General features: G+C 49.5%; 1 protein-coding gene across 1 annotated transcript in view; it reads right to left on the bottom strand.

Moving 5' to 3' along the window:
- Positions 1–303: 303 nt before the first annotated feature.
- Positions 304–19,009, bottom strand: part of FOXK2 (forkhead box K2) — a 71,877-nt gene continuing 53,171 nt past the window's right edge. Inside the window, exons 5-9 of the mRNA XM_025999410.2 lie at positions 14,170–14,363; positions 13,215–13,390; positions 11,942–12,238; positions 11,553–11,762; positions 304–3,434 (exon numbers count right to left, since the gene is read on the bottom strand). Of these exons, the coding sequence (XP_025855195.2) occupies positions 3,238–3,434; positions 11,553–11,762; positions 11,942–12,238; positions 13,215–13,390; positions 14,170–14,363 (1,074 nt within the window). The 3' untranslated portion in view covers positions 304–3,237. The remainder of the gene's footprint in view (positions 3,435–11,552; positions 11,763–11,941; positions 12,239–13,214; positions 13,391–14,169; positions 14,364–19,009) is intronic.

Genomic DNA, 19,009 nt, shown 5'->3' on the forward strand with positions numbered 1-19,009 from the left:
AAATCTCAAGTTGTGAAGAAAAGATAGCAACAACCTCAAATAGGTTTTAAAACTTCAGTGTTGCAGATAAACATCAGCAAAGCCCGTTAACTACTGCCTGTGACCCCTTGCCTGTTCCTCATGCAGTCACGTAACACCCCTTCCTAGTGGCTGAGCCGACACCATGGCAGTGTGAGCAGCTCCTTTGCACATTTGCTCCAGTGCCCTAGGCCTTTGGTACGCTCAGAACATGAGTTACAAAATTTTTTTTTTAAAAATGCTTGCTTTAGTTTATCAAAATAACAATGACAATGATACTCTGTATTCAATTAAAATTAGTAAAAATATTTTATTGAATTTCAGGAACTTGGTAATTTTAAAATTTCAAATCTTTGCACACAAATCACCACTATACTTTCTAGGGTTGTGGAGGTTAGGACTTAAAGATTGTCACTTATCTCCTTGTGTCACACAGCACAGAGATCCCAAGTCCTGGCCCTGCCCCACCCGCCCCTTCTGACCATGACTCAAGGTCTGTGCTGTTCTAGGGAGGATGGCAAAGGGGGTGGGGTCTTTAAGGAGCTCAACTGTCCACGTGGAGACTAACGATGCCAGAGTAAGATGGATCCAAAATTATGCCCAGACTCCTCGGAACACACCTGTTCTGTGGCTCACATGTGAATTTCTCTCCTGTTTTTGTTCGGTTCAGGGCAAAACTATTCAAACGAAGTTTCTAGTCCCTTGGGGGACTCAGAAGTTTGGCAAAGATCAAAGCAGAAACCTCCTGAAATCAGACATTTGGGAACTGCCAGTGAACAGCTGAGAGTTCAGTGCCACATGTCTGCTGATGGGGCGGGCCCCAGGCATCAAGCAGGGTGGAAGGGACACAAGCTCAGTGACCCTGGGCGTTTTGAGGGCTCTTGGAAATTCAGCACTAAACTGAACATTTTTAACTGCCTCTGAGATATGGCTGTTTGCAACTCCAAGGTTTTTTTCTACCTTCTCCTTGATATTCTTACCTTTCCACGTGCCAATCAGCCAGCTGAAGGAGGCAACAAGAAAAGGCCCCCAGGCCCTCTGAAAAAGGCCCACACCAGCTACCTTACAGCAAAAAACCAGCCTCCTCTCTCCTTTAAATGTTGAGAACTGGATGCTTTTGTTAATCTACAATCCCAGAAGAAATCCCTCCAGACTCACAAAGTGTCTGTGTTTTAGGCTCAGAAATAACCAACTGACAGAGCGGGCTTACTTCGGGAGAATCTACCCGTCTCTCTGGATGGTGACAGGTACACAGCCGTGTAGACACATCTCCAGGAGGACATACGATGCCTCTGCCCAATCCAGTGTTCCCGCCGGGGCAGCTGCGACCACTCACCTGCCCAGGGCTCGGCAGGGCCTACAGGAGCCGTGACTGGCAGGTCTGGACCACTCAGTGGAGCGACCTGACCCTACACAAGACACAATGCAATCCAAGTTATTTTGTAAATTGTGAACCTTCTGAGTAAAAAGACAAAAATATACATTCCAAGGTATCTGTAAAGTGCATGGAAGATGCAGACTGCTGCCCTGAGGTGCTCTGATCCATCCGTGCTTCAGCTTGCAAGTTAGATTTTGCTACTGTCACACACGTGGTATCATTCACATGATGGTTTTGTTTTTATTTTTTTAAATGGCTGAGTTATAAATCCAGCTAGTGTGCAGTAATTTCATAATTTTTAATACGCGTTATCTGCAATAACATTGTGACAGCTCCATACTGTGGGTTGACACACAATACTTAGAACAGATTTATCATATTTGGTCTGTAGGTAAATAATAAATGTTTTAAAATTGCCTAAATATACCATTCTGAGCCGTTTCATTCCACCAGGAAAATACAGGGTTTTTTTTCTCCTCTCTTTAAAAAAAATTAAATACCAAAATAACTACATTTAAATAAATAACATGATGATGATGACATTTAAAAGTTCACAATAAGGCCAAAGCCCTCTTCTATTTGCACAGCTGCTCAGCCCTAACCCCCCGGAACACTCTGGAAAGGCCAGCGGTTTTCTTCTGGGGCAGCATGACTGAGGCCGGGCGGGGCCTCTACTGCTGTCTCACCTTTGTTTCCTTTCATCTCACTTTTGCTTTTTTGTAGGAGAGAAGTCAGCTTTAGGACTGCAGTTCTGAGAGGCTGAGGGGGATTTCCTGTCACAAACCAGAGAAGGACCCTTGTGTTAACATGCAGCTTCGACTCCACCCAGCACCTGCTCCCATGAGCCAGAAAGACCGCATCGTCATCAGGTGGGCAGCTGGTCGGACGACGGCTCTGCGCCTACAACCGGTGACAGTGACTAGCGAACACGCCACGGAGAGACCTGTGACACTCGTCTGAAAAGGGTGTGTGGTATAAGACTGAATCTTTTTTCCAAATGAAGTAGGAACAGTTCTGTCGTTTTAAACACACACAACACTTAGGAGGCTTGTTTTACTTAGAGTGGAAAATTATGCCAGGGACAAAGTCAACACAAAGGAACAAACAACAAAAAGTAGCAGGAAAGAGACCCGGGTAAGTGCAGCTCCAAGAGTCCAGCAGTTCAGTCATGGTGAACATGCGGCCCAGCGAGGGCGTCCATCTGTCCGTCCGTCCCAGATGCGTGCGGCACCTGCTCTAACACGGAAAACCTGCAGATGTCATCAAGTAGCTCCATCTGAACGTTAACAGGACAGACAAAAGGAAATCATTCCATAGGCCGAAAACAAACAACAAAAACAAAACTACATTGTTTCTTTTCCCCAAATGAAATCAACACGAAAGGTCCTGTGTGATTTCAAATTTTCCAGAGTAGAAATGGAGCGATCTGAAATGTCAAAGACCCCGTTATTTCGTAAAGAAAGTACACCTCAAAATACTCTAATTCCACATGTGAACAACAAAAGACTGTCTCATCTACCAGTGCCAGCTCCAAGGCTCCTGGGGGGCGGCAGGACGGTCCCCGCCCTGTCCCAGCAGCTCCGCTCCGGAGGGACAAGCTGAGCTCGGGGTGGGGAGACACTGCCGGACCAGGTTTTGTTGCATGTGGTTTTGTTCAGGTGTGACTTCTGTCTTTAAGGAGTTTTAAGGCCACCTGGGTTTTGTGTTTTCAGTGCTGAGGTGAAGTCCAACCGCAGGGCCCTCTACCCACCGAGACGACACGCTCCGAGTGTCGGTGAGAGGCAGTGTCTCCTTTTGGCACCACAGAGTAGATATTAAAGTATGAAAAGCTGTCCCAGTCGCTAGTTTTGGACACCTTTCTCCCTGCCGGCTGCCGGCGGTGTGTCCACACTCAGGGCGATGACGATGCTCTCGCCGTCCTCCGTCTTGACCCGCTTCAGCTCCGGCTGCTCCGTCGGGTCGCCATTCTGGCGCTTTGTGGGCAGGGAGGCCGACGCCGATGCATGTGTCGCCAACATGTGCAGAGGACTCGCCACTGCTGCAAAGAGACAGTGAATCAGACCTCATGTTCTTGGGTGCACCCCTGTCCCCCATCAGGCCCCCACTGGTCTGGCTCTGTTCCAAGGGTAGGCCTCTGTGCGTCACTGCCAAGGCCCGCAGCGGCCACGGGCACAGGGGTCTGGACTGGACTCCTGGGGACCAGAAACCCTGGAGCAAGCTAACCGGCCGGCGGGTGTTCTCAGGGACAGCCAGTATCTCTATTCCTTCAAATAGTGTGTCTCTTCACAGAGCCGCTGGGGAGGCCTGAGCTCGGGGTCAGGCCACGCGGCTGCTGCCGGCCCTGTGCAGAGGCCCCCCACGGCCCACATGGCGCTCAGTGCTCCTGGGTCACGTCACACACCAGGCCTGGAGTTGACACGCAGACGTGTGCCCACAAGGCCCTGGGCTGGCTCCCCGGCTCCCACCCACCCCTGCGCACACAGGGAAGCTCCAGGAGATGAAAAGATGAAGAGTTGCTTCCTCTCCAGAGAGTGCCACTTCCTCAGGGTGATGAGACGGGCTGGGCTGCAGAGGAAGGCCCGACAGCCTGTGGGGCACAGCAGCACTGCCAGCCCATCTGCCCCAGCGTGAGGCCCCTGAGCCCCGATTCCCCTCTGGCCCTGTGTCAAACCAAACCCTGGAACCGGCCACGGAAGAATGCAGACGGGGGGGGGGGGGGGGGGGGGGGGGGGGGGGGGGGGGACGGGCGGGGGGATGGACTGTGCTCCTGGAGTGAAGTGTCAGATGAGCGTGAGGCTGCCCGGGTAGTGAAGAAGGGAGGGGGGATGGACTGTGCTCCTGGAGTGAAGTGTCAGATGAGCGTGAGGCTGCCCGGGTAGTGAGGAAGGGAGGGTCGGCTGGGCTACAGGGCCGCAGTAGGAGGTCAAGTGCAGGGCCAAGGAGACACAGGGGTGCAGGACGCCGGGACGTGGAGGCGCCCCCCAGGCCCTGGGCAGGGGATGCACACTGGCTCACCCGGACCAGAAGGCGCAGGGGCAGCCCAGGGGAGCCAGGGGCCCAGGAAGCACTTGCACTATTCAGAGCAACCTTCCTTTTACCCGCCTCAGGAACACAGTTGTACCTTCAAACAGTCCCCACCCACCCACTCCTGCTCACACGAGGGCCTCAGGCGTCACTGCCAGGTGGCCGTTCATGCGACAGCACCCCTACCGGCTACTTGATTTTTGCCAGACTAGCTATAGCCAGCCGAGGTCTGCGGGTCTCAGCCACCCGGGGAAACCCCACAGAAGCGGCCTTCACCTGCCAGGCTTGTCTGCCGGCTTTGTGCTTAGGCCCCTTGTGCCCGACAGAGGGGTGGAGAGCGCGCATCGTCCTGGGCAGAGGGGCCTCGGGGGACTTTCGGGGCCGGCACCAGGAGAGCTACCAGCCCCTGGCCCCGCGCACGGCCACGTCCTCAGGGATGCGGGGGGCCTGCTTCCTCCGCACTGGGTGTTCCTTCATCCAAGTGCCCTGTCCCTCTTGGGAATAGCCTGGTAGCTGGGGGGCGGCGCTGACACGCAGTTCAAGGGGAACGACACCCCCCCTACCGGGTCAGCGGCGCCTGACACAAGTGGGAGTGAACCGGCGCCCAGAACGGAGCCACGCAGCACAATGGCACTTGCTGCCATTTGTCAACCAACTAACACCTTGTTCTGCATGTGTTTCTGGTTAAAGATGACTTGCTCCACCCACGCATGGAATCACGGACACGGAGCACGAGACTGAAAGCAGCTCCTCTAACCCGCTTGCTCCGCAAGGCACATCACACCTGTGCTGAGCACCAGACCTTCTCAAGACTGTGCTTAGGGTCCATTTTAGACAAGAAAATCAACAAAAACACAAAAGAAGAAAAACATGGCACTACACTGTGAAAAGGCCACACACTTATGGTCAGAGCTGAGACCGGGGCGGGGGGTGGGGAACACTGTGGTCATCTACCCCAGGAGGAGCCAGCACGCCACACCCAGGCCTCCACAAACACCATGCTGTGAGTACTGACTGGGGATGAGGCAGGTACGGAGGGCCCAGTGCATGAGGTCCTCTCTAGAAGTCCCACAGAGCACCAGCCTCAGGCAGGCTGGGCACAACAGGTACCCGCCTGGAGGTGCAGGTGCCCTGCCCACGGCTGTAGAGCAGCAGCGGGGAGACGGCAACGCTCCTCCACCCTCCTTACTTGAACCTTCCCATGCCCCTCAGAGGAGTTGGGGGCAGCTCCTCCCCGCAGCCCAGCTGTGGGGAACACCAGGCCAAAGGCCACGGTAGTCAAGCAGGTACTCTGCCGGGGCTCCTGGGGGAGGCAGTGGTGAGTAAGGACACTGGACTCGCTCAACAGAGCACAGCATGCAGACACTAGGACACGGGCCCCTCCTTACCACCTGGCAGGGCCAGGACACACGAAATCATGGCCAGACCCCCTGCGTGAGAACTGGAAGCCACTTTCTGTAAGAAGCAAGGACAAGTCAAGTGTGGACCCGGGACTCCTTCAGGGTCACCAGGAACGTGGTCAGCAGAGGGAGGACCCACTGCCCCCCGACAGCCTAGGGCAGCAGGCCCAGCAGGGACTGACTGAGGACCTTCATGAGAGAGGCTGCAGGAATGGTCAGAGGCACACCTTCTGGGGAACAGGTCGAGGAGCCCCAGAAGCTGCCGGGAAGTGGATCTATCACACACTGGCCCAGGCCTGACTTCCGCATTCATTCTCTGAGGCCAGCATTACCCTGATACCAAAGCAGACAAAAATACTACAAGTAAACTACAATTATCTCTGACAAATACTGACACAAATATCCTCAAGACGACACGAGTAAACCAAATTCAATAGCATATTAGAGGGTTATACGCCCCAAGTGGCGCTGATCCCAGGGATGCAAGGTGGCTGAACATAAAGCACCACACACAGAGAGAAAACAAAAACCCCACTTACGCAACATACTGCGTTAATAAAGGAAAAACCTGGGGGATCTCTGGGTGGCTCAGCGGTTTAGTGCCTGCCTTTGGCCCAGGGCATGGTCCTGGGGTCCCGGGACTGAGTCCCACATCGGGCTCCCTGCATGGAGCCTGCTTCTTCCTCTGCCTGTCTCTCTGCCTCTCTGTGTGTGTGTCTCCCATGAATAAATAAATAAATAATATTTAAAAAATAAATAAAGGAACCCCCCCCCCCCCCCCGTGATCATCTTAATACAAAGTGCTCGATACCCCCCGGAGTGACTGGTGGCTCAGTCGGTTAAGTGTCCGGCTCCGGTCGTGACCTCAGGGTCGTGGGACGGAGCCTCGTGGGCTCTCCGCTCAGTGGGGAGTCAACCTGAGATTTTCGCCCCTGCACCCCACTCCCACCTTCCACTTGTGCTCTCTCTCTCTCTAAAAGAAAAGAAAAACCCATGTGACAGCATTCAACCCCCTTTCATTATTAAGCTACTCAGCAAACGAGGAAGAAGGAAGCAATTCAACATGCTAAAGTCTGTAGAGGACAACCCAACCCACAGCTCACATCAGCTTCGATGGTGAGGACGACGCCCCTCCAGATCGGGAGCAGAGCAAGGAGGCCCGCCGCCATCGCGATTCGATCAGCAGCTCTCGCCCCGGCCACTGAGCAGCAACAGGAAGGAAAACCGTCTCTATTGGAGACGACATCCTCCTTGAATGCAGAAAATCTTAGTAAACCCACAGAAGAAAACCCCCAAACCAAAAGCTATTACAATACATGAATTCAGCAAAGTTGCAGGATACAATATCAACAGGCAAAAACTGGCTGTGTTTCTATACAGAGACTATGAACAACTTCAAAAGGAAATTAAGAAAACAATTCCAAAGAAATAAAACAGGAGAAATTTAAGCAAGGCTTTTACACTGAAAGCTACAGAACACTGCTGAAAGAACTCAAAGACCTAAACACATGCAAAGACGTCTGTGCTTACAGAAAGAACTACTGCCTGGAGCAATCTACAGGCTCCGTGCAGTCCCTATCAAAATCCCAAATGCTTTTTTGTGCAGAAATGGAAAAGCTGATTCTGTACTTTGTATGGAATTGCTAGGTATCCGGAATAGCCAAAATAACCTTGGAAAAAAGAAAAAATAATAAAGTCGGAGGACAGATACTTCTCAATTTCAAAACTTCCTATAAAACTGTAATTAATAAAAAAATGTGGCTTTGGCACAAGGATAGACATGAAAATTAATGAAACAGAACAGAGAGAAACTCATACATCTGAGGTCAAGTGATTTTCAACAACCATTCAGTGGGGAAAGCACAGTCTCTTCAAATGGTGCTGGGACAACTGGGCACCCACATGCCAAAGCATGGAGTCAGGCTCTTACACCATATACAAAAATGAACTCAAAATGGATCAAAGACCTAAACGTAAGCGTTGAGTAGAAGAAAACATAGGGCTAGGTCTCCATGACCTTGGATGTGGCAACGGATTCTTAGCTAGGACACCCCACAGCATAAGATACAAAAGGGAAAAGAGAAATGGGAGTTCGCAATTGAAACTGTTGCATCAGAGACACTATTAGGAAAGTGAAGAGACAGACCCACAGAACGGGAGGAAAATATTTGGACCTACTATCCAGAAGATATAAAGAGCTCCTGCAACTCAACAACAAAAAAATGGGCAAAGGACTTCCATAGGCACCTGTGTGAAGACGACCTACAAATAGCTAAGCACATGAAAAGATGCTCAATACCATCAGTCATGAGGGAAATGCAAACCAAAACCACTGATCCCTGGAGTGCCTGGGTGGCTTAGTCGGTTGAGCATCTGACACCTGATTTCAGCTCAGGTCATGATCACAGTGTTGTGGGATGGAGCCCTGCCTTGGGTTCCACACTCAGCGGGGCAATTTGCTGAGATTCTCCCTCTGCCTCTGCCCCTCCTGGCCCTTTTCCCTCACACCGATATCACCTCATACCCAATAATATGGCCATGGTGGGGGGAATCTCAGAAAATAACAAGCGATGGTCAGCATGTGGACAAATCAGAATCTCATACATCATTAGTGGGAATGCAAACTGCTGCCACTATGGAAGACAGTTTGACAGTTCCTCAATAAATTAAACAGACTTGCCATATGACCAGGCAATTCTACTCCTAGGTATACATCCCACCCCCCCCAAATGAAAACAAGGACTCAATGCATATACATGAATGTTCACAGCAGCACTATTCACAACAACCAAAAGGTGGAAACAACCCAAATGTCCATCAACTAATGAATGAATCAACCAAAATGAAAACATATTCAGCCATAAAGAAGAGCTGACCCAGGCTACATCGATGAACCTCAAAACGTGATGCTCGCTGACAGAGATCAGATATAAAAGGCCTCATATCCTATTTTATTTACAGGAATTGTCCGGTGTAGGTAACTCCACGGAGACAGCGACCAGGGGCTCAGTAGGAGGGAAACAGGAAGGAACTACTTACTGGGTATATGGTCTGCTTCTAGGATGAGGAAAATCCTTCTACACTCATTAGAGGTAAAGGTTTCAAGACACTGTGAATACACCCAATGCCACTGACTTGTACATTTTAAAAGGGCCAATTGTAAAAAAAATAAAAAAAATAAAAGGGCCAATTGTATGGTATGTATATTTTACCATTATTTTAAAAAAAAAAGAAGATGACCTGAAAGCTAAGGAGATCCTAGGTATAAAAGACTTATTGCTTATTTTAGGGGCACCTGGGTGGCTCAGTGGTGGAGCCTTTGGCTCAGGGCGTGATCCCAGATTCCTGGGATCGAGTCCCACATACGGCTCCCCGCAGGAAGCTTGCTTCTCCTGCTGCCTGTGTCTCTGCCTCTCTTCTCTGTATCTCTCATGAAGAGATAAATAAAATCTTTTTTAAAAAAATTATTGGTTATTTTATTTATTTTTTAAAGATTTTATTTATTTATTCATAGACACAGAGAGAGAGGGGCAGAGACACAGAGGGGGAAGCAGGCTCCGCGCAGGGAGCCCAATGTGGGACTCGATCCCGGGTCTTCAGGATCACACCCCAGGCTGCAGGCGGCGCCAAACCACTGCGCCACCGGGGCTGCCCTATTGGTTATTTTAAAAACAATAATGGCAGGTGCTTACATAGTACAAGGAAGTTCTTTTACAGACGCTGAAATATTAACACATGAAATGATACTACGTCTGGATCTGGGTGGGGAACAGATGGGGGAGAATGGAACAAGATAGGCTGTGAGTTAATTTCCAGAATGTTTGACATTTTCCATAATAACAAACTTATAAGAAAAATATCAAAGCTGATGACTTTGACAGTTCGTTAAGAACAGGTAGAAGCATGCTTTCCCTTCTCCAGAGTGATTTTCAAGGTAAAGGCAGCCACAGGCCATGCGGCATCAAGCGACACCTGACACTGGGTAAGGAGAGGCCAGCTCCAGGCCACCCTCTGAGCCTGCAGAGTCTTAAAGCTTGCCCGCCACCTCCTCCCTCCTCAGCTGGGCACTGCCGCTGGAAAGGAACATGAAACAAAGGGACACAGAAGACAGGTGCTGTGATGTGGCATCATCACTGACTGGATACAAACCCCTTTCCCAAGCCAGTGATTTCTAAAGTAAAAGGCTGCAGCCAAAATAAAGGAGAACCAACAAACATAATTTAAAATGGTTTTTGCTAAAAGATGACTAAACTTGCAAGGCGTTTCAGTATTTCTTCTACATTTCATTCTTCCGAAAGGAAATAGAGTCTTGGGGCTGACACTGCAGTGGTTGTCAATGATATTGTGGGGCTTTCTTTAAAGCCCCAAGATTAAGAAATTTCATCTTTAATAAAATTTTAACTTGTAAGAATTATATTTTTGGTTTTAACCAACACTGCAGTAGTAACTACTGATAAATCAACCCATTAGTCACAGACCATGAAATCTTAATATTTCTGCAGCCTCTTGTTGCAGAGTAAAAGTATGCTCAATAAAGCACATTCACGCCTGAGATACTTGGCATCTGTACAAGACCTGTGAGGCAGGCGGGCCGGTCTGGGTGCTGATACGTTCTGAGAGTGTGTAGCAAATCAGGGCAGGATTCTATTAGCACATTTAAGAAAACAGTATAAAACTTTTATTTTAAAACATCAATAATTTCAACAGGAAAACGTAATCTTTGCTTATTAAATTTATAAGGAAGAATTTTATATTCCGACTTATACACGTGAAAGGGATCCATAGTTTTTCCAACCCCTTCCAGCAGACTGGTGGACATAGAGGCCCCTGAAGGCCACACCTGCTCAGTCAGGGAGTTGGACAGGGATCCTTGAGGGATCCCGAGACATGGGATGCCTGGGAGTGCCTGGCCTGCACCATGGCTTCAGACTGAGCGGGACTCGGACCAGAAGAGGACTGACCGTCCACCTCCCAAGGCCACCTGCTCCCAGCTGCACCCAGGACCAGCCACAAGGACAAACTGCTTCAGAAAGAAAAGAGGCCCAAACAACTCTCCATACTTAGGAGACACAGAGCCTGAGAGGAAAGCCTCTTAAGCAGGTATCTCTGCAGACACCTCCACTTGTCCAGAGACTGGCACACTGGAACGCTCAGGTGGTTAGTGTTCCCCAGACGAGGTTCCACCTTGTTGTTCCAGCGCATCTGCGGTGAGGCAGAGTGGGAATCTGAATCCCATGAGGTAAATGCAGGCCTCCTCCGCCCCTCCACAGCTCAGGAAGGGGTGGGAGGCCACCATGGGTAAGCCTTCCGTTGCCACCCTCTTTCAGAGGAACCGTCTGTGGGCACAGTGAGCTGCTTCGGGCCAGCAGCCTGACTCTACTGCTTGGGGTCCTGCAGGCCTCCGCGTGCCTGGGCAAGGAGCCACTGCTCAAACAGCAGCAGCAGTAAGGACACAAAACTCCTGAGCGGACTTAACAGCCAGCAGGACGTCTAGCCTTCACCTCGCTCTGCAAGCCTGGGTGAAAGGAGGTTCCTGGTCTCTTATTTAAGAGCCAAGCTCCCTTGGTCGGCCCAATCTTCTCTAGTTTAGAAATGCAAACATTTCCTGAAACAAGAAATGACAATTGTAACAGTTGGAACCGAAACATGGAACATGCCATTCATAAAAAGGAGAGCAAAGGATCTTCGCTCTTGATATCGGTACCCTCTTACCCGTGGAGGATGCTGCTTACCATTGTTCACCTGGCCGTGGACAGCGGCAGGGATTGGCACCACGTGAGTCCCGTTTTGCGTTACAGTTTTTATTGGTAGCTGGTGCTGACCCAGAGGTGCCTGTTGCACTATGGTGACCGTCTGCACAGGGGTGCTCTGTGGCGTCTGAATAATCCGGCTGGCAGCGCCCAGCGTGGCATGACTGATCGCAGGAACCGGTTCCACTTTCACTGAAATTTTTTAAAAAGGTAAGGAAATGATACCAACAGATATAACTGGAAAGCTTACAGAAATCTCACCAGGTGGCTGGCAAGCCTAAGACTTTACGTGATCAGGAGGAAAGGGTTCCAGGCGAACAAGGCTGTGGGGCGTCCGGCAGCCCGAATACCCTCCTGCTCCTGTGGCTTACCTTTCACTTCTTTGTGATCTCCATTCTCCTGCGGCTCTGCCTTTGGAGGGGCCAGCACCGCTGCCTGAGTGACCACGGCCTGGCCGGCGACCGTGTACGTGCTCGCGGGGGCCAGGCCGGCCACGCTGGTGACGGACACCGCGGGGATCTGGTGGACGACGTGCACCGTCTGCACGACAGGCTGCTGGGAGGTCGAGGTGGTCACAGGAGCGGCGACCGTGTAAGTGACGGGCTTGATCGTTGGCGGCAGCTGCCGCTGCACGGCAATTAAAACGGGCTGACTAGACAGAGGCGAGCCTGTGGGGGGTGAGGCAGCAGGGTGAGGTGCTGGTGCCCGCGGGAGCCACCTGATTACAACCACCCGCTTGACACACAGGCTGGTGAGACAGGGCGCCCTTCCTCTGTGTAACAGTGACGTCATGCACGACGGGAGAAACGTGGTATTTTAATGGATAAATTTAATGCATTTATCTAACTGCTAAAAACGCAATTCTCGTTGTGTTTCGGTCTGTGACAAGTTTTCCCACAGTTCTTTCCTCATGAAAAACAAAATGTCAATAGTATATGGGAAGAAGCTGCCTGCTGAGGCCCAAACAAGGGGGCCACGCTCCCCCAGGACCAAAGTCTTTTATCTTACGGTGGGGACGAGAACTGCAAAGTGCAGATGCAGAGGTACAAGCTCTGCTCTCCGTGGCTTGGGCACAGAATAAAGGAGAAGACACTCGGGTGACAGGGGCCAACGTGGTCAGGAATCCCACTGTATCAAAACTGCACTCTTTGCCAACCAAACAATAAGAGAATTAGCTTGGACACATTTCTGTGCTATGGGGGGTGCGTGCGTGCGTGTGTAATTCCGCAGAGCGCACATTTTTATTCTGCATTGTGACTTCGTAATGAAATGCTCACATATTCATTAAGTAAGTGAACAGTTTCTGCTGCCAATCAATGTCTAGTTTGTCTAATTTGTGTTATTTCTTTGGGGAGTTTTTTTCATAATTTTTGAATGATGAAGCAATTGAGAAACAGACTGATTCTAAATTATTTCAGGCAACTACACAAACTATTTACAAAGAACAATGTGCACTGATTTTTTTAAACAGTCACGGTGCTGGCAGCTTTCCAGAGCTTACGGCATGCAGGTACTACAGAGAAAGCACCAGGTACAAGGGAGCCGAGAGCTCTGGGGTGCTCGTCCGAAGAGCTTGTTGGCACCCTGCCCACCCCCCCACCCCTCCCCGGCCCATCACGCCTGCCCTGTTTCTGCACATCTCACCTGGTGCACTCTGGGCAAAGCGGGCCTCCTGGATGACGGCCAGCTTGGGCTGTTGGGCGCTGGGCTCAGGCTCCAGGGGGGCCGGTGAACCTTCCCTCGACAGGCTCTCGGGGGTCTGGGCTCCACTGGAGTGAGCAGACAGTACTCCAGCGTGATTGGGGGAGGCTGGGGCGCTTCTGAATCACCAAAAAGGAGAGAGTGGATTTTTACAGGTGAAGCACTCACAAAGCTGCCTTGTTTAATAAAGTGCATTCTGAAAAAAGGGGTGTCATCTGTCTTCTGTCAACCGACTACAGCTCTGTAAGTCCTACTGTCCGCCTGAATCCTGTGACCTGGGACGGACCCCCAGCGAGGCTCCCCCTGTCGGGACAGCCAGTGGGCCAGTGCTGGGCTACCACAGCTCCGTGCCCAGCACAGGCCGCACCGCCGCGGAGCCGCACGGGCTGCCCTTTCCGAGCAGCTCCTGCCCACAGGCAGCAGGGGCTGGCTGTGCGCAAGCAGACAGGGGCTTAACACTTACGTCATGGTCACTTTTTGTTTGTTTAAAACCATAGTATGTATAAGCTAAAATGTAATCTGAGAGTCAGGCAATTAACATTGTATCAATTTTGAGTCTAAGCAGCTAAAATGCGGCTTTGAAGAGCTGTTCTCATGCCCAAGAAAAGGAATGCTCGCTGCCCACCAAGCGCCGTGAGCAAGGAGTCCAATGAAGCCACAACGGCAGCAGGGGAACAGAGCATAAATACAACTTCATCAACAATCTGCGCTGTTTCAGATCACTATTAAGAAAAAGTCCATGGATAGCATCCAACACCTCTTTTCAAATCCCCACCCCAACATTTAATCATAATGCATTTGGCAGTTCCTTCACTTGCAAAAGGAAAATTGACCAATACATGGAAGGTAAATTCACTGACCAGTAAGTGAGGTCTTTTTATTTGTCTTTTTTCCTTACCTAGACGAGAGCGGTCCCAGAGGGGTTCTAAAGCAAGGCACGCCCCTAGGCCGTCTTTTCCTAAAAGCCTGCTCTATTAATTTGCTTTCAGAGGCAGGATCTATCCTCCAGAATGAGCCTTTGCCTGGTTCTTCCTGGGAACGTGGTACTTTGATGAAATAACGATTCAGAGAGAGATTGTGGCGAATTGAATTCTATGAAACATAAAAAAATACGTAGAATTCATATATTTCTTTGCTGAGAAATCAAAATGTGCCCCAGTTTTAGTGCCCTGCAAAGCAGAAACGTAGCATTCAGCCCTTGTAGAGGGCAAACAACTTTAAAGGCAGCACTGTACTGGAAGAAACCAGCCCCTCTCCCCTGAGTGAAGAAAGGGCTCAGGGTATGACCCCTCCACAGAGTAGCAGGGTGGACGCCAGGGGCAAGGAGGGGACCTGGGGAATGAGGAAGGGTGGGAATGAGGAATGAGAATTCCCTTTTCCGCAGGGGAAGAGGCAATTTCCAACAGGAAAAATGTTAACTTCCATCTTTTTTCCAGGTGGGAAACCAAGGATTATCACTGCTGTCATCTGACCTTTCCTGTGGGCCTCTCCCTGCTTAGAGACGAACAGAACCAAAACAAGCCAATCCCTTAAAATAGTTTTTGAGCACAGAATTAGCTTGTAGGAATCTGTCATAGCCAGCTAAAATGAATTAATGCAATATAAAGTATTCAGCAAACCAGCAAAGGACAGAAATGAGCTAAAGGTTGGGAAGTATCGTGGACACCAGTAACAAGAGGACTTTCCAAAATGCTTCCATGTTTTTTAAACCTGACCCACAAAATAATCTTGTGAGGCACACACAGGAAACTTCTCTCTCAACCCCTACTCTCTTCTATTACAAAAGCTTGGCTCACAGTTCGCAGACAATTTCAGGAAAGGTCCACACTGCAACCTGAGTAACTCTCAGCAGCACACCTGATCCTGAGCTGAGCTCTCCAAAAGTCAGGAGCAGCCAGACGAGAGTCATGCATCCACATCATTTCAAGTTTATATTAACATTGAAATTTAAAATCACTAAATTAAACAACTGAAGTTTCAAAATGGTGGTAACTCACAGTAAAACTCTGGGCTATTCAAAAATCACTTCTAAATTCTCCAATTAACTTGCTAACAGAACTGCTAACCACAGCCTGAAATACCGAATTGCCAGAGGTGGCTCAGGAATCAGAACGTATCTAATTCTACTTTACAGCCCATCTCAGGGACTCTTGAAGCGTGTCAGCAGTCACAGGCTGTGATAAATACCCCCCAAGTCCATGGAAGCCAGGCACCTCTCTGGCAACATGAAGCGATGGTTAGACTGCATCTGTGTTTTGTGAGACTGTTTATTAATAAACACATGCGAGAGAGACAATATTTTAGTAACTGCAGATACTATTATGTTTTATCATAGGGTTTAAGTACCAACCCACAATACCTTTCTACTACTTCCTTCAGAAAATCAAATTGTTACTGGTGCTTCCATCAGAGAAAGATAATCCTCCTCTGAATGCACACAGACATTTCTGTGTTTGGAGGACAGAGAAAGGAAATTCCAAGACTACAGGTTGGGAAAAGCAGACCCAGGCCACGACACTACAGGGCCCTCTCACTGTGAACAAGGCAATCCTTACGACGGCCCAGTGAGGGTCAAGAGGTCCTGTCCTGACTGTATTGTGGGAACCTGGCCACCTGGGCAGTTCACAAGTGCCCACCGAGCCACACTGAAGAACATGGGAGGTGAGCAGACCCCATGTGAGGGCTGTTAACTTAGCGGGTTAATGTTCATGCTGCCAGGAGGAAAAAGGGATGTGAGCACAGTGGGAGTCTGGAGGCAGGAGGTGCCACTTCAGGGGACTGGTACACTGGCATTTCTTCCCCCTGATACAGGAGAACAGGCCCAGGGCCTGCGGATCCATGACAAGTTCCCAGATGAAGGAGCTGGTATATTTATACTGTGTCTTGAAAAACAGGACAGAGCCTACGAGGCACCATCACAACAGGGTCTAATCTCCTCTCCACTCACAACGAGCTCTCGAACACAAAGGCTATGGTTTTCCAGCCAATAACACTAGAAAATATGAGGAAGTAGTAAGAGATATTTAATGTAGACACAGACAGAATAAAGCAACTATATTTCTAAGGTAATTTAAGGCCTTTGTTATTTGATCAAGTCAAGCTATATATGCTAAAATCACACTGACTTAGACTCTAATGTTTCAGAAATTATTTTATGCAGAGAAACGGCAGCTTATTATTCTTTAATAAGTAAATACGAGGAAAAGGATCTGTGATCCTTAGCATAGTCTCTCCCCCGCCCCAAATCCTCCCCTAATCCAGGCTGTTTCCCAGAACCCACCCTCCCTGAGCACCTGCCCCTCCTCTCTCCTGTCCCCTGGGATGACACAGACCCAGGGGGAAAGCTGCAGAGCTGGTCATCGTCCTCCACGAGCACCTCTAGCACTCCTGCCCAGACCCTGGTTTCTGTTCCGTCCATCCTAATCACACTGAGCGCTCTACTAAGGACTCCTAGAGAAACTGATGAGAAGGGAATATGTTAAGTACCTTCCAGAAGGAGATATTAATGTGCAGGATGAGGGGAGCCCAGAGCACTCCCGCCACTGTGAGGAACCAGCTCTGGTCCTTTCAAAGGCCCAGAATTCAAATCTTCTAGTCATCACAAATACTTCAACTCTGGGCTGGGTAAAATTAGAATTATAAATCATAAGAAAACATTATTGCGGGGCAGCCCAGGTGGCTCAGTGGTTTAGCGCTGCTTTCAGCCCAGGGCCTGATCCTGGAGACCCGGGATCGAGTCCCACGTCGGGTTCCCTGCATGGAGCCTGCTTCTCCCTTTGCCTGTGTCTCTGCCTCTCTCTCTCCCTCTGTGTCTCTCATGAATAAATAAATAAAATCTTAAAAAAAAAAAAAAAAGAAAAAAAACATTATTGCATAAATATGCAACCAAAGAAATACGCCATCTTTCCAGAAACGGCCACATTTTGTTTTATCCTAGAGTTTCCTCTAGACCAATCAAAAAGCTTTGCCATGTGTAAACAATACAAAATACCAAAAGAGAGCCTGAAAGGTAGCTGTGGACTTCCTTCCATTAGGTGTCAGAACAGGTGTGGTGGGAAGGGCTAACACATGGCTCTTAGGAACTGATGCAGAGCACGAGGCCCAAGTCCGCCAGGTCCCCCTCTCCCTGCACAGCCACCTCCTTCACCACACAGAGGAGGGCAAGGGGCAGTCTGGAAACCCAAATTTTATTTTTTTAAAATATCTATTTATATGAGAGAGAGGCAGGGGGGTGGGGGAGACAAAGGGAAAGGGAAAGAGAATCTCAAGCAGACTCCCCGCTGCTGAGCAGAGTCAGACACAGGAGTCGATCTCTTGACCCTGAGATCATGATCTGAGTCAAAATCCAGAGTCGATGCTTGGCCAACTGTGCCACCCAGGCACCCCTGGAAACCCACATTTTAAAAATGGGCTGTTTTGGGACATCTGGGTGGCTCAGTGGTTTAGCGCCTGCCTTTAGCCCAGAGCGTGTTCCTGGAGTCCTGGGATCCAGTCCCACATCAGGCTCCCTGCATGAAGCCTGCTTCTCCCTCTCCCTCTGCCTATGTCTCTGCCTCTCTCTGTATGTCTCTCATGAATAAATAAAAATGGGCTGTTTTAGATGACAATCTTCCCCCTACTCTCTATGCAAAGAAAATCTAGAAAAGAAAATGGATCTGGTTCTTTTGTGAAACAAAAAATGGAAAAGCTTTTTTGTTTTAAGCCAAAAGTGAGGAAATGGGAATAAAGACTCACATATACAAGGACTTTAAGCATGGTCACTTTGGGAAGGGCACCTCAGAGAATTCTCATGACAGAAAAGGGACACATGTGGGTCAGTGTCCCACATGTGGGGATAGCTAAGGACCTCTTAGGACAGAAAGAAATTGAGTACGTGTCCATAGATTAAAGGGAGGAGTGCAGCAGGAAATCCCTTTCCTGCTAAAATGCTGGAGCCAGGAGGTGTGAAATGTCCCAGGAGCGGCCTGACACAGGCAAGAGGCGCAGTCACCCTTATGGACCTTGATCTAGACAGAAAAGAAGATGTTTCAATAAAAACATTAACGACAATTGAATAGAAAGGGGTACTTGCTTTGCAGCAGTTATGTGTGCATGCTCCGCTCTCAGTGCGCTCTGAAGTCAGGAGCAACCAGTGCAAGTGGGGATCACACCTGACCTGAAGCACTCCCCACCAGACTGAAGCCAGGAGGAGGCCACCCTGGAGAGCTGGCCTTTGTCCTTCAGCCAGAAAACCGCATGATGCTTGGAAGCAGTTCTTGAATAAATAGATATTAGGAAATGGGGAGAGAGATCATTCGAAGTCTGGCCAGCCTTTTCAGAAATACTCACTCCTATTACGCCCAGCTAACTGGTGTTTCCAATCCCCAGAATTCTGCACTCAATGAGCTGTACATCACCTATCACAGTCCTGACAGGGCACCCTGGGACCTCACCTGCCCACACACAGGGAGCTGTGTGCCAGGTGCAATCACCAGACACAGACACAGGTTATCATCTGGTTCTGCTTCCTCTGTTTTACATTTTCTCTGAAGTACAACTTCACTGTTCTAGATTAAAGTACAGTTAGTATTGCTGGGATTTCTTGTCCAGTGTTTTGAGAGACCTGCTAGGAAGTTGGATATGAAAGTGTTCTCCCAAACCCAGCATTTTCCTCACCACCAACTAAGAAATGGCACCTAGCTGTGCACAGGATGGCAGGCAGGGTACAGATCACCCAAGCCAGGAGGGGAGGCTGGGTC

This window comes from Vulpes vulpes, chromosome 2 (genome assembly GCF_048418805.1).
Source record: "Vulpes vulpes isolate BD-2025 chromosome 2, VulVul3, whole genome shotgun sequence".
NCBI classification, from domain to species: Eukaryota; Metazoa; Chordata; class Mammalia; order Carnivora; family Canidae; genus Vulpes; species Vulpes vulpes.